Genomic DNA, 20273 nt, shown 5'->3' on the forward strand with positions numbered 1-20273 from the left:
CGGGTCTTTAGAGCTGTCCGCGTCATTTGGGAGAAGGTAAGAAAAATTCTGTTAAGATCTGAAAGTTTTGTTGCAGTTAATGTTTGGTCCCTTACATGGAGAAGGCTGTATATGCATGTACTCGACCAGCAATGAAATGGCTATTTAAATTTATCACATTCCATAAAGTGAATGTAAGACCTTAATTTACAAATAGTTAAAGCTAAGACATAAGACTTACATTTGTTTCTGCTTTGTTTTTACATTCATTGGCATGAAGCAAAGTGAAAGTGTGAAGATGGCAAATACACCAGCCCTGTCCACCTCCGAAGGTGGAGAAGCAGATGCAGGGAGTAAAATCAGTGATTCCTTCTCATTTTTGGATGTCCTCCATGCCAATCAGTTTAAAGGAGAGTTTGTTGAACCTCAACACGCTGAGCAAGTGGAGGTTAACTTTTACAGAGGGGCCCCACCGAACTGGTTAAACTTCTATATCAGTGAACAAGCAGTGTCAGATGGCACTGCAACTCCTTTTATCAAACGAGATGGATATGAAACCCTGAAGGATCAAATTCACCTGAGAAGAAAAGGCCCTGGGACATCAACAATTAAACTGTTTCATCAACAAGGATGTGGGGGAACCACGCTGGCTATGCAGGTGCTGTGGGACTTGAGGAAAACCTTCAGATGTGCTGTTTTGACAGGCTCAACATTAGATATCACAAAAGTTGCGCAAGATGTGGTCAGCCTTTTTACAGCAGGTAGCCATGGCCACCAGAAAACTGTGCTGTTGTTACTAAATGATGAGTTCATATTGGAAATCCTCCAGGACAGGATTATGGAAGAGATTGCTGAACAGGATATAGAAATTGATGTGCCTGTAGTAATTTTACTGAATTGTGTGAGAAGCAGTGACGGGATTATCCACCAAAAGGAGCGTTCTTACGAACTGAAACAAAAATTTAAGAGGAAAATGAGAAAATCTATCATTCTCAAAAAATCTCTCTCAGCCAGAGAGCAAGCAGACTTTGATATGAAAAAAGAAGAGCTTGGCAGAAGATTTGGTGATCGATGCAAGCAGTTTCATGGTTTTAACATTCTGCAGTCTAATTTCTCTGAAGGCTACATCAGGAATGCATGTGCTACATTTGAACATATCAAAAGAACAAATAAACCACTGAAGACACAGCTTGCTGCCTTCCTGTGTCTGCTGAACGCCTATGCACCAGGTTCATATCTCCTGGAGTCTCAGTGCCTGGACTTCCTCAGAAGAGACAAGTTTGGTCACCTTTCACTGGAGGATCAAATGCAGCCTTTCAGTCATCTGATCATCACCTTCCAACAAGGTGAAAGATCTGAAAAAAAAGTCTGCATGGCTCACACTATGATAGCGCAATATTGTACTGAACTGTTGGCAAATGCGGGTGTGACCAGAAGTGACACAACAAGACACTTCTTGAACAGTTTTTGCAGAAGTTATGTTCCTCCATGTTTACTTGGGTTTATCAAAGACATGCTAAACAAAAGAGAAATTACGGTAATAGAGGACCCAACTGATGGCATTAAAGAATGGAAAGAAAAGTTTTCCAGACTGATTCAAGATATTACAAACAGAGAAGCTGAGGGCAAAAGTCAGAGTCTTTCAGTTTTGATGATGGCCTCAAATAAGTTTTATGAAGTTTCCCTTTTTTCACAAACTCTTGCTCGTTTTTATTATATTGAACTAGAAGACTACTACAATGCAGAAATTTGGGCAAAGGAAGCAAAGCGGAGAGCTCCTTGGAGTTCATTTGTTGCAGATACACTAGGCCAAGTCCATAAGAGTCACCTGAAGAACACATCCGTTTCTGCCAGACCAAGAGAAATTTTGCAACTAGCCCAAAAAGCCATTGAAGCGTTTGAAGATGTAGAAAAACTTGCTAAAAATGAACATGTGAAAAGCCAGCAAGGAGATGGGAATATAAAAGTCTTGCGTGCTTTAAACACCAGAGGGCTGTTTGGTTATCTGGAAGTTTGCAGCCTGTTGTATGACCATCTTATCAGACATGATGAACTTTGGAAGCAAGTTCTCACAAAGACCGTGTCACTGGACTCTGTCCTGCAATCCATCGGAGATTGGAACATTGTCAGGTTTAAGGAGCTAATAAACAGCCTCAGAGATTTGGTTGAGAAAAGATTTGAATTTTTCGACACTTTTTTAACTTATTCATATTCTGTTGTGAAAAAAGCAGATTCATCCTACATTTCCAGAAAGACAGCAGAATGCTACAAAAAGTATGTTGGAGATGCTGAACCAAATGATCAACTCCAGAAAGCCTTCCACAAACTTAAACAAAAACTGGCTGTCACTTCTCCAGGAGTACTTTCATGTCTTGAAAGATGCACTAGATCAGACACCAAGGACATTGCTGTACGGTGGAAAGAAATCTGTCAACACAAAGATTCTACTACACATGCCTTACTCAACTACATTCTGGCCAATATCATGCTGATAAATATGAAAGAACCTCCCTCCAGCTCCGACTACCAAAGCAGCTTTACAGAGAAAATGCCACTGGCTCCTGAGATGCAGCCCGAGTTTCACATGTTAGCCCTGCTGTTGTGTTGGCCTACAGATGGTGAAGACAATTTGGCCTCTGACCTCCATCATTTAATCAAAAATATTCTGCAATCCTATGAACAAGAATATAAGTCACTCTTTCAGTCAAGGTACCTTCGACCCCTATTTTTTCTTGGACCGGGTCAGGGTCTGAACAGATTTGTTCACAGACGCAACCTTGAGATCTTGTGGACTCAAGATGCACTGAAAGCCTCAAACACAAACTGGAGGAACGACGATATTTTCAGAGATCCAACAGTCCAAGGCAAACTTCTCAGAGTTGAAGGTATAGTGCAAAATTACAAGCTGTATGCAATATTTGGCGACACAGAGATCGAGTTAGATGCCAACCGAAAAGACAGCCTCTGGAAATCAGGCCATGTGTTCTTTTATCTTGGATTTACAATCGGAGGTCCTGTTGCTTACAGCGTTCACAGAGCTGAGGGTAAGAAAATGAAGTTACTAAAGTCCTCATCTTTAACAAATGTCATATGTGTTAATAATACACATTTTGTACTGCCATTATTAAAGTGATTTAGTGCTGCGTACAAAGTTTTCCTGTACTAAACTGGTTTTATTGTTACATTTAAAGATTCTAACAATAGAAAATAGATATTTATATGTACTTAAGGTAATTTTGTTATGTAGAAATCTCACACAAGGGAAAAAAAACAATGTGTCTCAATGACATTTTGTTGACCAGCTCTTTAAAATTTAACTTTGTTTTACAAGAACCATCAGAGAGACCTCTGAAGGCTTTTGACAATGAAGCGGTAAGTTTCTATTTCTGTGGGATTTTGTTTGTTTCTCATTTATTGTATCTCACATTAAAATTCTAAAATCATAATGTAAATGTATAATTATATTGTAAAAATATAATGTAAAATATATCTTGTACAACAGGACTCCAGTCAGTGGACTAAGCTGAAACCTGAAGTTGAGATAATGGAGGAGGTTCATACTTACAGGTAAAGGTTATCGCTGACTATAAGACACACACAAATGCCATTTTGTGTCATTCGCTTTGCAATTTTGCTGTTTCTGTTTGTGCATGTGAACAGAGCATAACAGAGCAGTTTGTCTTGTCTATTCAAATTCAGCCTGCAGTCTGAAAGTGGCAACTATGAATGCAGCGAGTCTGCCTTGCGGTGGGTTTGTAAGGAAACGGTCAGCTTCAGATACCAGTTTAGCTCATGGGAGCGATTCATGAGGAAACCTGTATGCATGGACTACATACCAGCAGGACCCCTAATGGACATCAAAGTCACAGATGGAAAGCTAGAGGAAGTCCGTCTGCCGCACTGGATCTGTACAGGTGAGAAGTCGTAAAACACATATGATTGTTTTATTACAGTAATAAAGATATTTATGGACACATGACTGTTTGTGCTTTGCAGGTGAAAATGCAGCGATGTCAGACATATTTCGAGTTCTGCATGTGGACAGCAGTGGAGATTATTTGGAGCAAGTGTCTGAAATGACATCATCCCATGTGAAGTTAAACCAGCCGGATTTCTCTCTAAGAGGAGCCATGATCCTAAAGAAACTGGGCCTGTATCTAAAAGTTTTTGCAGACGTGTTGATATACACAAGAATCACATCTGGCCTCACTCTGCACGTTTACCTGGTCCCACATGATCCTCTAATACAACAGGTAATACAATGTCACATACTGGAGCAACAATATAAAGTAGAAGTGAGGAAAAATATCATCAAGGTGATATATAATAACAAACAGAGAAATAAACTGCTCTCATTGATAAATACAAAAACACAGTGACACTACAACTAAATGTTTTGACAACCTAACTGACAACATCACTGACTTTCAGGCAGAAAGAAACTGCATTAAATGTTAAGAACTTACAGCCATCCTTATGCTAATGTAATTTAATAATTCTTTCAAAAGCTGTTTTTTGAACAGCTTTGAGCTTTTTTTTTAAACTTTGTAGTTGTCTTTCTTGTGTTTGCTTGGCATTTTTCCTTTACAATTACATGGATTGCAGTAGTGCAAATCAATGTTCTCATCTCGATATAAACACAAACACATATGTTCATTAAAGACATGAATAGATGTGAACACGATTCCCAAAGATTTCTAACCATTATTTGTATGTGAAGAATGGTCCATTTTTCTGTGTTTCAGGAAGTGGAGAAGAAGGAGAAATCCGACGGATTCAGAAAAATCAGAAAGACAAGTCCTATTGACCCTGTACAGCTGGAGAGTTATTTCTACCTCTCAACAGACTGGGACACAGCAGAAATCTGCCCTGAGGTTTGGACTAAGTTGTACTTGTGTTCATTGCACCATAACATAGAAACAGCAAAAATCCTCAAGTTTCCATAAAATGTTTTCTCTACAGAAACAGCAGTTCATGTTGGAGAGGAGCGACACTAATTTCTTTGAGGTGGTCATTGAAAACGTGAAAAGTGACTTTGGAAACTTGAAACTGAAACTTGAAGTTGAGCACAGGGGAGGAAAGGAAAAGGACACCGTCTGGACGTGCACTGTCGGAACAGGTTAGTGTTTTATACATTTTTACCCTGATGCAACTCATCTAAACTATAAACAGCCACCATTTGACCAGCATGAATCCTTTTATTCCAGATGACTATTAAACACAAGCATTCACCAAGAACAGGGTAAGAGTTTCGTTTTAATCCATTATTATTAGATTATTATTGTTATCAAAGTAGATCCCTTTAAAAAAAATAGTCATACACCATTTTTTCATTCTAAGGTTTTACTTATCCAGCCATAATTTGAAGGAAAAAAACCATCTGGTTCTAATCGGGTTCTGAAAGAATCTAAATACAAATCTGAGATGAGGAATGTGTTTATATTCATTCATTTAACAAAACTAGGCCAAAATGCAGAAGTAGTGTGTGAAAAACTAAGCACAACACAAGATTTAGTGGCTTGTAAAACCACATTTAGCAACAATAAGAAGCAATTAATGTCATATTACTTTATCAGTCTCTCACATCATTGTGGAGGAATTTTGGTCTACACTTCTTTACAGCACCGCTTCAGTTCATTGAACTTTGCTGTCATTCATTTACACACAGCTTTCTGAAAAAGCTTTTCAGTCCAATTTAGGTCTGGACTTTGACTGGTCCATTCTCCTGTGCTTGGGATCATTGTCCTGCAGCATGATTGAATTTCAGCCAAGCTTTATCTGTCAGCAGATGCCCTTGCATTTTTCTCTGGAAAACTTTGGTATACCAAGAAGTTCATGGTCAACTCAATGACTGCGGAGTGTTTAGTTCCTGTGGCTGCAAAACACGCCCAAATCATCACCTCTCTACCATGTTGAGAGCTGGGATGAGGTGTTTGTGCTGATATGCTGTGTTTGGCTTTCTCCAAACATGATACTAATTAACCTACTGTCTTCTGTAAAAGAACAACACGAACACTAACATCAAATAACAAGCCTGACTTGGCACTGGTTTAGCTCACTGGGATGAGCGGCCGCATGGTGAGAGCGGGCGAATTCCTGTCAGCTCCAATAAAACAAAAACCTGACTATACTTTAGGTCCAAAAGATGGTTTGTTTGCATATGCAGTTTTGCAAACCTAAGCCATGTTCTTTTTAGAGAAGAACACGAGAAAAGACTTTCTCCAACATATAACATGCTAATTGAGGCCTTTAGGGTCTGAAATGTAGCTCTTGGGGGTTTTGTAGCTTCCCTGAGCATTGCACGGTCTGACATTTTCTGGGATGGTGACTCGTGTGAACACTGGAATCCATCCCTGAATGTTTTCTTTTTGTGAATAATAATTCTTACCAGACTGTTGGGCATCAACACTTGTTTCTTTAACATTATTACTGCTTTCTTCCCTGGAAATCTGTCAGCTGTGGTGATTTCTTGTAAAGAAAAAGAGAGCAGCTTTGTAGCTTTGTTTAGTTTGCAGCACCAGGCTGCTATTTATCCTCTTTATTAATGGAAGCATTGAACTGTATTTAGTTTTTCAGCATTTTGCCATAATTTTCATTACAAAATGAGATTTATTATATTCTGATAAGTAAAACCTTAGAACTGAAAAAGGATTTACTTCCTTTTTCACAACTATAATCCTAATATAGACCATCACTGTCTAGTATTCAACAGTGATGGTCTGAATACTAGACTTTTTTTTAAAAAAAAATAAAAAATTTTCACCAACTTCCTCCGCTCAGGATTTGGTGGTTCTCCATTGGACAGCTCTGATTGGCAGAGCGAGTGAGGCAGCAGCTGTTGTAGACGAGCTTCAGGAAAAGGATGTGATCTCTGAGGACAAACATGGTGCTGTGAGAAGTTTAAATGCAACATGAGACCAAATGAGAGAGATTGTTTAGTCTATGACGCTGACACAACAGAGGCAGAGACGTCCTCTATGAAATCCTGAGAGAGATGAAGTCTCTGAGGTTTCTCATGTATGAGCTTGAGGGATCTCAGTGAAAGAACATGACTGCAATGACTGCTTATAAAATGGAGCCGATCTGTACATTTGATTAACGTGCGGCGTTCTCCATACCTTCTGTGCAAGAATATGATGTGAAAGAATGTGAATACTGAAATCAAATGATTAAACCTAATTTTATCTAGTTAGTGACATAAAAATGAAGGGTTAAATCTGTTGTTTAAGTTATATCAAATTATGAACCTTGCAGAATTTTGATTTTACAACCAAATATTTTTTTCTCTTTTTCAAGATTTTAAATGTCTTTTTTTAAATAATATTTTTACCTTTTTTGTCTTTGTAATTTTATGTGTTTTATGTTTTCTACAAGATGGAATATGGAAGTTAATCTTTACTCAGAAGATGAGAAAATATTTAAATAAACACACTTGATTATTATAACTCACATTTTATTATAACTATAGGTTGTTTTAATTAGAAGTGAAAAATGATATCATGCCTATGTTTGGTGTTCAAACTTTTCAATGAAGCAGAATAATTTAAAGAATAAATAATAAATAATAAAAAAAAGTTTTGAGCTGGAAAAAAGTGAGTATGGTTTTATTTCCCCCCCAAAAAAGACAAATAGAAATGTCTACACTTTTGTTTTTCTAAAAGCAGAAAATCAGTTTTTACAGGATGTTATTGAGGAATGAGCTATGGGCTATAAATTAGTTGTCGTACAAGTACTGTAGTGCTGATACTTGGTGAAAGTTATTAATTCATCTGAGCGATGAGCCCCTCCAGCTCTGGACGCGCCTTGAACCGTGCTTGGAAATCAGCTTCGGTGTGCTGAGAGGTACAGAGGGAGAAGAGAAGTGGATTAGTACTAAAAATGATTATATGACCAAAAACTACACATGCACACTGATTTTAAGAGTAAGTTGGAGTTTGGTTTGTTATAGTGAGCACTTCTACAGTTCTCCAACAGTTATGGACCAAAAGATGAACATGCAACAGCTAACTCACCTCCGTCACAGAGAGCTGAACTCCCTCTGGTTGATTCTTTAAGAGGACGTCCATGAAGACGGGACACAGCGCGGCGTTCAGAGTGCTCAGCTGGACAAAAGGTCATAACACTGTTAGGTCTTTAAAACCTCTCATTACACCTGCAGGACCTGCAGTTTGAGCTGAAAGCACAAAAAAAACCAAGCCAGTTCTTACCTGAATGACTCGGTGGTGAGTCTTGAGGACAGCATCAACGTACGTCTTGGTGCCTTGCTCCTGCATCAGCATGACCTCTGTGCTCTATGTTGGTAAAGCATAGCTGTATGTGGGAAGCATTAAAGAGCATTAAAACTAAAATTTCAGTCTACTACAAAGAAAAAAACCCCCCAAAACAACAAATTTGCTGTAATATATTTGTAAGATGAGAATTTGGCAGATTATCTGTATCCATGAATCTTTTCACATTTGTTTACAAGCACTTACATTGTCAGAGCGCTTTCTTCTTCAGTTATATTTATAAACAGAAAAATAACAGGGCTGTTTGTTCTCTTAACTTATGATGATGAATTTCTGAGGACTGAAATATCATAAAAAAGCTCATTCAAGAGAACAAGAGTGGGATTTTTTTAAGTTTTCATCCCACACACTGAGGCAATGCAGAGGAACTCTGCTGCCACCTAGTGACCAAAGTCTGAAATATTTTAAGGTCTAAAACTTGTCTACCATCCTTACTGTGGCTTTGACAGTTTAACATTTTTGATGACTATGCCAGCGCCTTCATGTAAAACATATATTTAAATACATTTTTATTCCTCCCTTTAGGGGGAGAAAAACAACTTTTACAAACCTGCAGTTCATCCTGACTAAATGTTTCAATCTGCTCTCCGCACATAGAACCTGCCCCAAATTTCTTGGCATTGTTGCATTTCGATCATCAGCTGTCATTCTTGCATATTTTGTCTTTGTAAAAAAACAACAACAACCAAACAAAAAAAGGCATGTGCTAATGTGTACAGCAACAACTAGTCAAAATTTGTGTGAGAGTGTGTGTGACTGGCATTCTGGGTATTCCCTTATGTAGTTTTGTTGGTATTGCTATGATAAGGTCTTGTGGCTGTAATGTGGGTTCGAGGATATGGTGCTGCTGCTCGTAGTGTGAACTTTATAATTCATTTGTTAGGCCACCCACCTAGCTGCCACTGCTCTTAATTAAGTTGTCAAAAAAATGAAAGAGAAACCCTTCTGTAATAAATATCAGAACAACATAATTTCATAAATATTTTTGTCCATAGTGATACTTCAGTGAAAATGTGATATCTGTCAGCATAACAAGCAACTGGAATTGGCCTACTTAGCCTGTTAATTTGTATAAACAGAGCAGCCTAAATAGGAAACAAACTCTTGGCCTGAATAATTTTTTTAGTCTGTGCCCATCTGCTGTCGACACTTACTGTAACGCTTGCAGGGATGTGTCTGAATAGAAATTTGGTGTCTATAAGGAGACAAATGCCACATTAGTAATTTCCAGTTTTGGTGGTCATGGACAGTTCATGCAGAAGAAGTGAGCATGATTCATTGAGCTATAGAATTCATTTAGGCTATCTGGCAATTAGACATCAGTGACCCATCATAGCAGAATGAGATCCCAGCAGTGGGAGGAGAGGAGAGCACCCCTGGAGTCTAGATGCTGGTGATAGTGAAGATAAAGATGAGGAGGAGGTGGCATCAATGAGAGTCTGAAAGACAGAATGACAGAAAAGCACTAAGATTTCAAACACAGAGAACAGAAGGCAGGCAGGAAAATGATTGGACCAGAGTAATGATGTCAGCACTGAGTTTGCAGCCCGATGAGTGATTACAGATGTTCCTTACTGAACTTACACTTGAGCTTCATTATTGCTGAGGACCAGAAATACGTGGGGCTCAACTCCCAGAGGACTGTGTGAAAAAAGACAGTTTTGCCAACTGCACTCACAGCTGTGAACATTACACCTGCATCAGTTACACCGATCAAAATAAAAATAACAAAATAAACCTGTTGTTTTCAAAAGAAGAAATAAACAGCCTTAAAGAAGGTGCTCTTATTGGTTCACTGTAAATTTGGTCACATCCTGCCCTCTAGAGCCTACATCAAAAACACTACGTTAATATCATTAAAGAAACGTTCTCTAACCCGACAGAGCAGCTGGTCCATTGAGTGGATGTCACGCTTTGCCTCTCCTAGGCGTGAAATGGACACGTGTACCAGCAGAGAGCTGTAATTTATTTAAAGCTAACAAGACACTCCTGACAAAGGATGGTATGAAATACACTCCAGGCTCCTTCTATGCCACGTAAGATTAGGCTAAATGGCTGATATGTATTTACGTGTAAATGTGTTAGTAATGTTTCTTTAAGTTTAACTTTCCCCTGACTGTTTTCATGATGCTTTATATACATTTTTAACCTCTGCTGGTACTGCACAGTACTGTAACTTAAGCATGCATAGGCGAGGCAAAGCATGACGTCCACACAATAGACCAGCTGGCCTATTACACACTTTGCAGTGACATTGGGTTGCATACTCCTTATGAGGCACTATATTCACAAAGTGCAAAAAAAAGTCTTTTATATTACAGACAGTCTGGATCGAATGTGCAAACACAAACCAATGAAAGGTGAATAAACACAGAAAAAGGTTCCAGGCTTTAAGTGAGTGTAACGTCACCACAAAAATGTGATCAATACTGCATTGTAAGCCCCACATGTGAGAACTAAATAAAGAAATTTTTTATCACATTAACTTCTTCATTAGTTTAATTATGTAGTGGAAATATCGGTCCACCCTAAATAAAATATGAATGTAACTCCAGTACCTCTGTGCTGTACTGGTAATTTCCAACTGCTGCAGTCATTCCTCCTGTGTTGTTTTTACAATAAATGGTCTAAATTTAAGAATGAATAAACATTTCTAGAAAAACTCTAAAAAGTTATCAATTAAATGATCTCATAATGAGGTAGGTGATTTATGTTACATTCATAGCTTAACAATTTTCTTATATCTAGTAATGTGCACATGAGCCTCTGCTGTTTCATTTGCTTTCTATGTGTTAATATATATACATAATACCATAGACATAATTTAAGTGTCTAAGGTTATGGTTAATTGTTATTAGATACTTTTGTGGGGTGATACTCGCCATGATAATAATATGAGTTACAACAGATGAATGTGGCGGGTCTTGCAGAAGAATGCGATGTTGAGATGGCGCTGACGTCAACGAGACTGTCGCCAATGTGGGAATGCTGAATGTGTCTCAAGTCATGAGATGACGTGCAGCAATGTTGTTTGTTTTGTTTTGTTTTGTTTGTTTTGTTTGTTTTGTATCTTTGAACTGTCACAGGGAGGCTGAGTTGGATGAATTTGGGCTTTCCTCAATGCTGTGTTCAAGTATTGTTTCTGAACCTCATTTGCTTGCATTTCTCTAGAGGTGCACCACAAAAATATAAAATACAAAATGACTTTTCATTGATACCAATATCCTCATGCACAAAAAAAGTCCCAACTGGATTTAGTTACAAACTGCTGGTGTGGATGAACTTGAACGTGTCGTGACATGTTTGACAATAAGGAACTTCTGGTAATGTTTAAAAATGATCAAAGTTCATTTCTACGCATGTATGTTTTGCTATAGCAGACAATAGAGGTGACTTTGAAGCACTTTTAATATTAACCTTATCAGTCTTAGCGTATGGCAGCTATGGCGCCATAAGATTTTGCTTTCGTATGCTTTCATTATAATAATATGTATTATTATAATGATAATAATACATATGAAAGCATTCTAATTAGAGTTAGCATGAAAGAACATGCACAGTAGACAAGTGTTTTTATATGTTTCCAGCACTTGAAAAAAAAACTTAGTTAATGTGTGTTACTGTCTTTTGAGTCAGTCAGTCAGTCAGTCAGTGGGATGTTTTGTCTAATACTTATATGGCCTCTTATTTTTGTAAAGCACACAGTTCTTAAATAGTGTGGCAGGTGTGGTTGTTTCATAGTTGATCCACCTCATTATGTTTGTCAAGAATTGTTGCTCTTAAATAGATCAGATTACGAGTTACGCCTGTTTTTGTGCACAAGGTTAAATTTAGTTGGAGACTGAAGTGAAAAGCTGTGATTGAGTGCTCTTGCCCTGAGGAATTAGCCATTATAGTTGCAACATCAACAACATGTTTTAGCACACTTACACAACATCTATAATACAATGCAAAAATACCATTTCTGGGTTGGCAGTCAGGGAGAGTCAGCCTAGATGTGGCACTCAAGCAATACAATACTGCAAGAAGTATTTCTGGATTCATGATTTATTTTGGACTGACTCCAGCAAAATATCATGGATATTTAGTCAAATATAAGGATGTGGCATTTTGTCACAATTTAAATGAGACTGAACTGAAATTATGTTACTTTGTCACTGTACTAAAATTAATTAAGCATTACACATCAAAACACAGTCCGGCTCAAAAGTTGAAGACCACTTGAAAAATGGTCTTGAACATGCAATTTATTAAAAACAACGCTTAAACTCAAACAGGCTGTTTTACAGCTGATTAAAAGTTTAGGACCACACACCTTTAAAAGTCAAATCTGTGCAAAAATGTGGATTCATTGTCATTTTCTGTCAGCTAGTCACATTTTCATGACGTTCTGATGGCAAAGGCAAAAAAACATTCCCTTTTTGAACGTGGTCGGGTTGTTGAACTGCATAAGCAGGCTCTCTTGCACCATGGCAGGACTAGAAGAACATTTCCTTTGTTTTCTTCATATATAACTTTATTCTTTCAGTGGCAAAAGTAAAACTGCTCCTGCTTATTCAGTTAAATCCAGTGCATCACTTAGAAGAAAAATATAAATTTAAAGAAAAATGTACCAAAACTTATATCAACAGGGTGCTTCTTTCACATTTTTCCATATTACTGTTAATTAACCTCTGCAGATCTATGAGATCCATATTCAGCTGGACAAAAGTCCATTGAATAGAAGCAAAATATAAATTATTTCACTCCATTCATCTACATGAAAGATGGGACTAAAACTCGTAGAAAAGTACTTGACAGCTGTGGGATCTTTCTACATTTCCCCTTTTCAGCTGGTTGAGAAAATTGGCAGTTTAGCTCTCTGGCAGAGACGCACGTTATTTAGAAATCAAGCATTTCCACACGTTGTGCCAGACATTTTGTTTTTTGTTGTTCTGATTTTTGGCAGCGTTACTTGTACTGACAAGTCCAGGAAACTTCAAGCTGTGTGATGCAATGAACAGCTGTGTGTGTGGTACATGAAAGCATGTGGTCAGGCATCGTTTACGGAGTACTTCATCTGCTTGTGCTTTGTTTTTTAAATAACAGACCATTTTCAAGATTGTGTTCATTTAATTGTGGGAAGCCAAAATTGTGATCAAGATTAAATCTCATTTAGCTGAAATAACCAAAAGATCCTAAAAATTTCCTTAAGCATTATATGCACATCTGCAAACTGAGACCTCTATAGCAACCTTAAAAGTTCATTACACCACACCCCAATGTCAGGATGACTATGTCATAACCTAAAAAACATTGGTAAAACTTGACAATCAGATAGTAAGAACAGGAAAAATTGCAGTGGGAGGTTTCATTATCAGTAAAAGGAAACTTAAAATGCACATGAAAGGAATAAAATGAGAGAAGAAAAAAACAAAGGAACAAAGTATGTTAGAATATGAAAGAAACTGTTGACAGTGTTACAAAGTTAACAGCTGCATGGCCTCTTGTCAGTAACATTTCTGTTGATCTCACGCCCACTCGTTTCCTGGAAATGTTCAATCTTTCTTGCAAAGTAATACTGCTGCATCAAAGTAAGAAAACAATAACCTCAGACGCTGAAGACATTTTTTTTTACATTTTCCCTGATCTTTCATTAATAGTTTCCTCTAGATTTTCCATCTGAATATCTTTAATAGGCTTCATTCCCATCTGCCTTTTTCTCAGAAACAAGTAAATATAAAGTCCTAATGATTCCTTCAAACATTTTGATCATATCTTACTACTACCTCATCTGGTCAGTATGTGCTGAGTATCTACCCCCACACCTACCTGGGTGTGACAAGTGGCTGTATACTATATATAACTCCAGCACAAAAGTCACTAGTCAGTAATACATGTAACATATGAGAGGACATCAAACACATTTGCATCAAGTAGAACACAAGGTAAGAGAAATATTTATGGATCTCCAAATATCTAAAAGTTTTTGAGAAGTTACACTTCTAAATCTCTGTCCTGACACAAAGAGTGCTACAGCAGTGATTACATCTTAAATCAACACAGACTTTCTGCTCAACAGTCTCAGAGTTTGGTATGAAAATTGGTCAGATTTGTTTACTCAGAAAAATATATATTGAAAAATATTTTATGTATGAATTTAAAATTTCACACCAATCATATACATGTTTAAAAAAGTTGAAGATGCTTGAGCAGATTTTTTTCTAAAGATGTGATGATATGAGACGGAATGACCCTACAGTCAATCTGTGGTTAGACCTGGGAAAAACTGCTTGGACATAACGATTCCAGGTTTTAGAAGATTCCAAGGGTTTGTAAAAATACAATACATAAAATATATTTAGTGGATAAAGATAACTTTAGGGGTCAGAATTACAAGTTTGATGTAGAAGTATTTATCACCAAGTCTACTTTGTTTTCTAAAACACTTACTACATGCCACATTTTAATTAAAACCAATAATAATAGCAATCAAGAATAAAACTGCCGCAGTAGGTATAATCTGATGAATGTAAAATCCTAACCCTTAATAATGTACATTCAAGATGTGTGTGCTGCTGCCATTTAGCCTCAAAGAACAGTTCAGACTAAAAATCTTTTCACACATTTATTATGCTGCAGGACACTTAAAGCTAAAGATGGCAAATGGACCAGCACGGTCCACTAAGGAAGGGGAATTGCATGTGGGGAGCCTCCCACTGTTGGATATTCTCCATGCAGATCAGTTTGAAGGAAAATATTCTGATCAAGAACTCCTGGAACGCATAGGAAAGGCTGAGGAAAACTTTTACAGAGGGGCCCCACCAGAGTGGTTAAACTTCTACATCAGTGAACAGGCAGAGTCACATGGGACTGCTTTTATCAAACGAGATGGATATGAAAAACTTAAGGAACAAATTCAGGGAAACAGAAAGTTTCCAGGGATATCAACTGTAAAACTGTCACACCAACCAGGATGTGGGGGAACTACAATGGCCATGCAGGTGTTGTGGGACTTGAGAAAAACCTTCAGGTGTGCTGTTTTAACTGGCTCCACCTCAGATATTACAAAGGTTGCAATGGAAGTTCTCAAACTTTTCACAGCAGGCAGTCAAAACCACCAGAGAACTGTGTTGTTGTTACTGAACAATGAGACGATCCTGGAAGATCTCCAGAGCAGCATTATGATGACAGTTGCTGAGCAGAAGATAGTTACTCGTATGCCTGTAGTCATTTTCCTCAGCTGTGTGAGAAACAATGCACCTCAACAGAGTGACCACGTTGTCCTAAAGAACACACTCTCAGACAATGAGAAGGAAAAATTTGATAAGAAAAAGGAAGAGCTTCAAAGCAGGTACAAAGATAAATGTGAACAGTTTCATGGTTTTAACATAATGCAAAGTAATTTCTCTCAGGACTACGTCAGGGAGGCGTGTGCTGCATTAGAAAAATGTGAAAAAACTAATCAGTCACTGAAGCTTGCTGCCATCCTATCCCTGCTGAATGCCTATGTACCAGGTTCATATCTCCTGGAGTCTCAGTGCCTGGACTTCCTCATAAAAGACAAGTATGTTGACCTGTCACTGGAGGATCAAATGCAGCCTTTCAGTCATCTCATCATCACATTCCAACAAGATGAAAGATGTGAGAAAAAAGTCAGAATGGCTCACACTATGATAGCACAATGTTGTACTGAACTGTTAGCAAAGGCAGGTGTGACCAGAAGTGGCACAACCAGAAACTTCTTGAACAATTTTTGCAGTGATGCGATTCCTCTGTGGTTGCTTGGTTTTGTCAAAGACATGTTAACCAAAAGAGAAATGAAAAAAGAAGTGGACCAAGTCAACAGCACAGACATGAAACAGGAAAAGTTTTCTAGACTAATTCTAGACATTCAAACGATGGAGGAGAAAGAGCAGTGTGCAACAGTTTTAGAGGAGGTCTCATGTAAAATCTTTCAAAATCCATTTTTTCCACAAGCTCTTGCTCGTTTTTATTATATAGAACTGAAAGACTACAATCAGGCAGAAACGTGGGCAGTCGAAGCACTAAGAAGAGATCCTCAAAATTCATTTGTTGCTGACACACTTGGCCAAGTCCATAAGAACCACCTAATGAAGCAAAAGGTTTCTGCCGAACCAACAGATATTTTGCAAATGGCTCAAAAAGCGATTAACGCGTTTGAAGATGAAGAAAGATTTGCTGAGGATGAAGGTGGGCCAGACATGAAAGAACATGGCAAAAGGAATGTTTCCAGACTTTTTAATTCAAGAGGGCTTTTTGGTTACCTGCAGGTTTGCAATGCTCTGTATGACAAACTTGTCAGTCAAAATGAAACCTGGGAAGAAGTTCTCACAAAAAAATTATCGACAAGCTCTTTCCTGAAATCACTTGGAGACAACAAACTCCTCGGATTAAATGAACTACTAGAAAACCTCAAAGATGAAGTTGAGCGAAAATACATTTTTTTTGAAAAATATCTGACTTACTCAAAGCCTAACAACAAGAAAGATGATCCTGAATATATATCTAAAGACACCTCAGACTGCTACCAGAAGTATGTTGGAGGCACAACTACAAAACAACTCATCCAGATGTTTCAGGAGGGAAACCTAGATGACCAGTCTGTGGAAGTACTGTCATTTCTTGTCAAACAATACACTCAATCAGAGCTCGAAGAAATATCTACAAAGTGTAGAGAAATGTGTCCAAGTGCAGATTCAGAAACAGCTCTGGTCAACAACATCCTCACACTATTTAGAGGGAAAATGCCCCCAAGTGACACAGACCCACCTGAGCTGCACATGTTCGCCCTCCTCTGGTACTGGCCTGAAAATGAAGGCCAATGTGTTTATGACATCAGTCAAATAATTCAGCAAATGCACAACACTTACAAAAATGTATATAAGAAGTACTTTCGTGCCAGGTATCTTCTTCCTGTGTTTTTCATTGGAAAAGGTGAAGGTGTGAAGAGAATTGTTCACAGAACAATTATTGAAAAATATCTGAAAGCGAAACCAGATTGGAGCAATAACTGGAAGAAAGAAGAAATCTTCAGGAGCCCTGATGTCCAAGAGCTCCTTCTCAGACTTGATGGAGTAGTAAGAAACTACAGAGTGTATACAAGAGTTGGTAGTAAAGAGATTGAGATCAACGCCAATCTGCAAAACAGCCTTTGGAAAAAACGCCAAGTTACCTTCTACCTTGGATTTACTATCAGAGGTCCTGTGGCCTTTGGCATTCAGAACAAAACTGCAGAGACAGGTAAGATAGCATAACAGTAAAATTGCAGTTAAGTAAAATGCTCTGTAAACAATCGTTACAAGTTAGTAGCTATTCCATGCTTTGCCTCTCCAAAATGTGAAATGTACACACATGCAGAAGTTGCATTACCAGCAGGGGGGGATAACATCTTAAGCCAAGAAGTCGTGTTGAACAAAAAAAAATATAGAGTACATTTCAGGGTTCTTAATCATCAGAAGCGGTTAAGCTAGGTGGCTAATATGTACTGTATATACATGTAAATGTGTTAATAATGTCCATTTAAACACTTTCCCTTGATTATTGTCATGTTAGCTTGAAATAAAATATCTCACTCTGCGCTTACTACAGCATGCAGCGTGCAACTTACTGCAACTTCTGCAACTTTTTCATGGTTTGGAGAGGCAAAGCGTGAAATGGACACGGTGCACCGGCAGGTCTATTACAAGTTTTGGCATGATTTTAGGTTGTGCCTTCACGGTGCAATAAAAACGTAAAATTCATACATATAAATGCAATATTACAAATTTAAACAGCGCAAATGTGAATTTATTTGGCTACATTACAGTAATAGTTACTTATTGGACTTTTTTATATATACACCATAGCATAATATTGTATTGTGTTTTTTAACCTGTATTATCCATTTTTCTGTTGTTTTACTTTATTTTTTGTTTGCTGATTATCTCAGTTATTGCAGATCAGAATGGGAAAACTCTGACCAACAGTGTGAAAGAGACCAAAGCTGCCACTTAAGGTTTAAACATCATACAAGATGAGGGACATCCAAGTTTGTGAATCCTGCTCAACATCCCCCCGAAAGAGATTCTGAAGCTTCCTTTATAGTATTTATGTGTTTTTATATGTAGGGGCAAGAACTAAAAGGGGAAAAATTGTGCTGTAGCTTTGATGTGATGCATGTGATGCAGCACTTTTAGTCATGGAAGTATTGTCTATGCTAACACCTCAGATTAAACAACAGACTTTCTGATTCTTAGAGATAATTTACTTCCTAAAATTTGGCTTCTTTGCATAGTGTCTATTTAATACTTTGTTTATGGGTTTCTGAAGACTATGAAAGCATTGATGTACTGAAAGCTAACCAACATCTGAAGAAAAATGTCTCCTCAAAGTATCGTTTTAAATTGTTGCTTTGCTTCCTGTCTCGTTACTCCTGTTTTTTTCCTTCCTGAGTTCCCAGCTGTCTTCACTTCCCTGATCACCCGTGCTGTGTATATACTGGCCAAATCTGCCCTTGTCTGGTGATGGAACATAGGTTCTTTCTCCATGCTAGTACTTTCCCGGTTACGTTTCCTGCAGGCAAAGTCTTAGTCTACGTTTGCCTTTTGTTTTGTATTTTGTGCAACCTCTATAAACAGCTTGCTTTTATTAAGTCCCGTCTACAGGCGTCTGCATTTGGGTCCTCTCAACTAAAGGTTGCCTTTTTTTGTTTGTTTTATGTGTTAGATTCTAAAGTATAAAAGAGGATGTACGTGCTGGTAAATAAAAGTTAGATAATGTTATGGATTTATCCAAGTTTAAATATGAAAAGGATTTATATTCAGTTTTTTCTTTGTTTGTTTTTGTTTTTACCCCTGTCTAACCAGTGTTTGGTTTGGTTTTACTTATTGTTCTTGTCTAGTTTAAGAGGGCTGTTTGTTTTATTATCTGAGTTTACTCAATAAAGTATTTAATTGCGAATTTACACACATTTGGTACTGATTTCATAGACATATTTGAAAAATTATGATATTTAGTATTAATTTAAAATTTGTTTGCAGATTATTTAGTAGATCTGAAACGGTTAGTTGTTTAAAGCCCAGCCTAACCGTTTTGCACATCTGGCCTTTAGTTTTGTAAAGTGCCACGTCTTATAAAATTATTTCAGAGTGAAATATTGGCATCATTTAATAACACACAATAATACCATAAATTGTTAAACATTCTTTTAATTTATTTTAAGACATGTTTAGTAGTGAAATAACATTAACATTAATTAATAATAAATCACTGACAATCCCCACTTTAAATGCCTGGGACTTTCCACCTTTTGGTTTAAGAACTGAAGAAGCCTCTTGGATAACAGGAAAAAAAATACTCATGTAAAGTACAGATACATGAAAATTCTACTAAAGTACATTAACAAAGTGTTTGTACTTCATTGCTTCACACCTCTGGATATAGCTGTATATTAAACTCTATGGATTAAAAATAGGATCTCACTTAAGGCAGGTCAATTATTATATATATAGCTCCAAATCACAACAACAACATAAAGAAAACAGAGAACATATGTATGTGAAGGCAGACAAGGGAATACTTTTGTATATATACATCTTTGGAGCAGGAGTCGCAAGTTTGATTCCCACCTGGGGCATCTGTATCCAGTAAGAATCCTAGTCTACCCCCCCGCCTTCTAACCAAGCCTACTGCAGACATGAACGAGAGAGAGAAATATGAAGTCATGCCATCTCGGACATCACCCTGATCAACAAGATCCGAGTCAGGTGTCTAGGTACCAGGGCACCCTGATGAGAAGTGGGGTACTGGAACAAGAATGGATTGGTGGGCAAGAGATGAAAATAGGGTGCTGTTGATATGCTACTACACAAGTAACCCCAGCAGAATGGGTTACGTGAAAAGGATGAGCAACCTATGGAATCTTATCATACCCAACAGCCACACTGAGGGTGAAACAACTAGTAGCTCAGTGTTCCAACATTCAGAAAAAGGGACTTCTCTCATAGCTAGAGAGGTGAGGTACAA

General features: G+C 37.7%; 3 protein-coding genes across 3 annotated transcripts; 2 read left to right on the forward strand and 1 right to left on the reverse strand.

Annotated features, from left to right (window-relative positions):
* The first annotated feature begins 88 nt into the window (after nucleotides 1-88).
* Nucleotides 89-6897, forward strand: LOC116327250 (sterile alpha motif domain-containing protein 9-like). Its single transcript, XM_039609987.1, has 9 exons — nucleotides 89-3023; nucleotides 3311-3351; nucleotides 3482-3546; nucleotides 3679-3893; nucleotides 3976-4232; nucleotides 4725-4853; nucleotides 4942-5098; nucleotides 5187-5221; nucleotides 6760-6897. Exons 1-8 carry the CDS (start codon nucleotides 254-256, stop codon nucleotides 5195-5197), a joined length of 3645 nt encoding a protein of 1214 aa, XP_039465921.1. The 5' UTR covers nucleotides 89-253; the 3' UTR covers nucleotides 5198-5221; nucleotides 6760-6897.
* On the reverse strand, nucleotides 6733-8296 carry LOC120439214 (39S ribosomal protein L48, mitochondrial-like). Its single transcript, XM_039609994.1, has 3 exons — nucleotides 8187-8296; nucleotides 7992-8081; nucleotides 6733-7814 (listed from the first exon to the last, which is right to left on the reverse strand). The coding sequence occupies exons 1-3, from the start codon at nucleotides 8256-8258 to the stop codon at nucleotides 7740-7742; spliced, it is 237 nt and encodes a 78-aa protein (XP_039465928.1). The 5' UTR covers nucleotides 8259-8296; the 3' UTR covers nucleotides 6733-7739.
* A 5870-nt stretch (nucleotides 8297-14166) lies between these two features.
* On the forward strand, nucleotides 14167-19208 carry LOC116323899 (sterile alpha motif domain-containing protein 9-like). Its single transcript, XM_031744375.2, has 3 exons — nucleotides 14167-14194; nucleotides 14889-17510; nucleotides 18199-19208. Exons 2-3 carry the CDS (start codon nucleotides 14906-14908, stop codon nucleotides 18261-18263), a joined length of 2670 nt encoding a protein of 889 aa, XP_031600235.2. The 5' UTR covers nucleotides 14167-14194; nucleotides 14889-14905; the 3' UTR covers nucleotides 18264-19208.
* The last annotated feature ends 1065 nt before the right edge of the window (nucleotides 19209-20273 follow it).

Source organism: Oreochromis aureus, linkage group 3 (genome assembly GCF_013358895.1).
Source record: "Oreochromis aureus strain Israel breed Guangdong linkage group 3, ZZ_aureus, whole genome shotgun sequence".
NCBI lineage: Eukaryota > Metazoa > Chordata > Actinopteri > Cichliformes > Cichlidae > Oreochromis > Oreochromis aureus.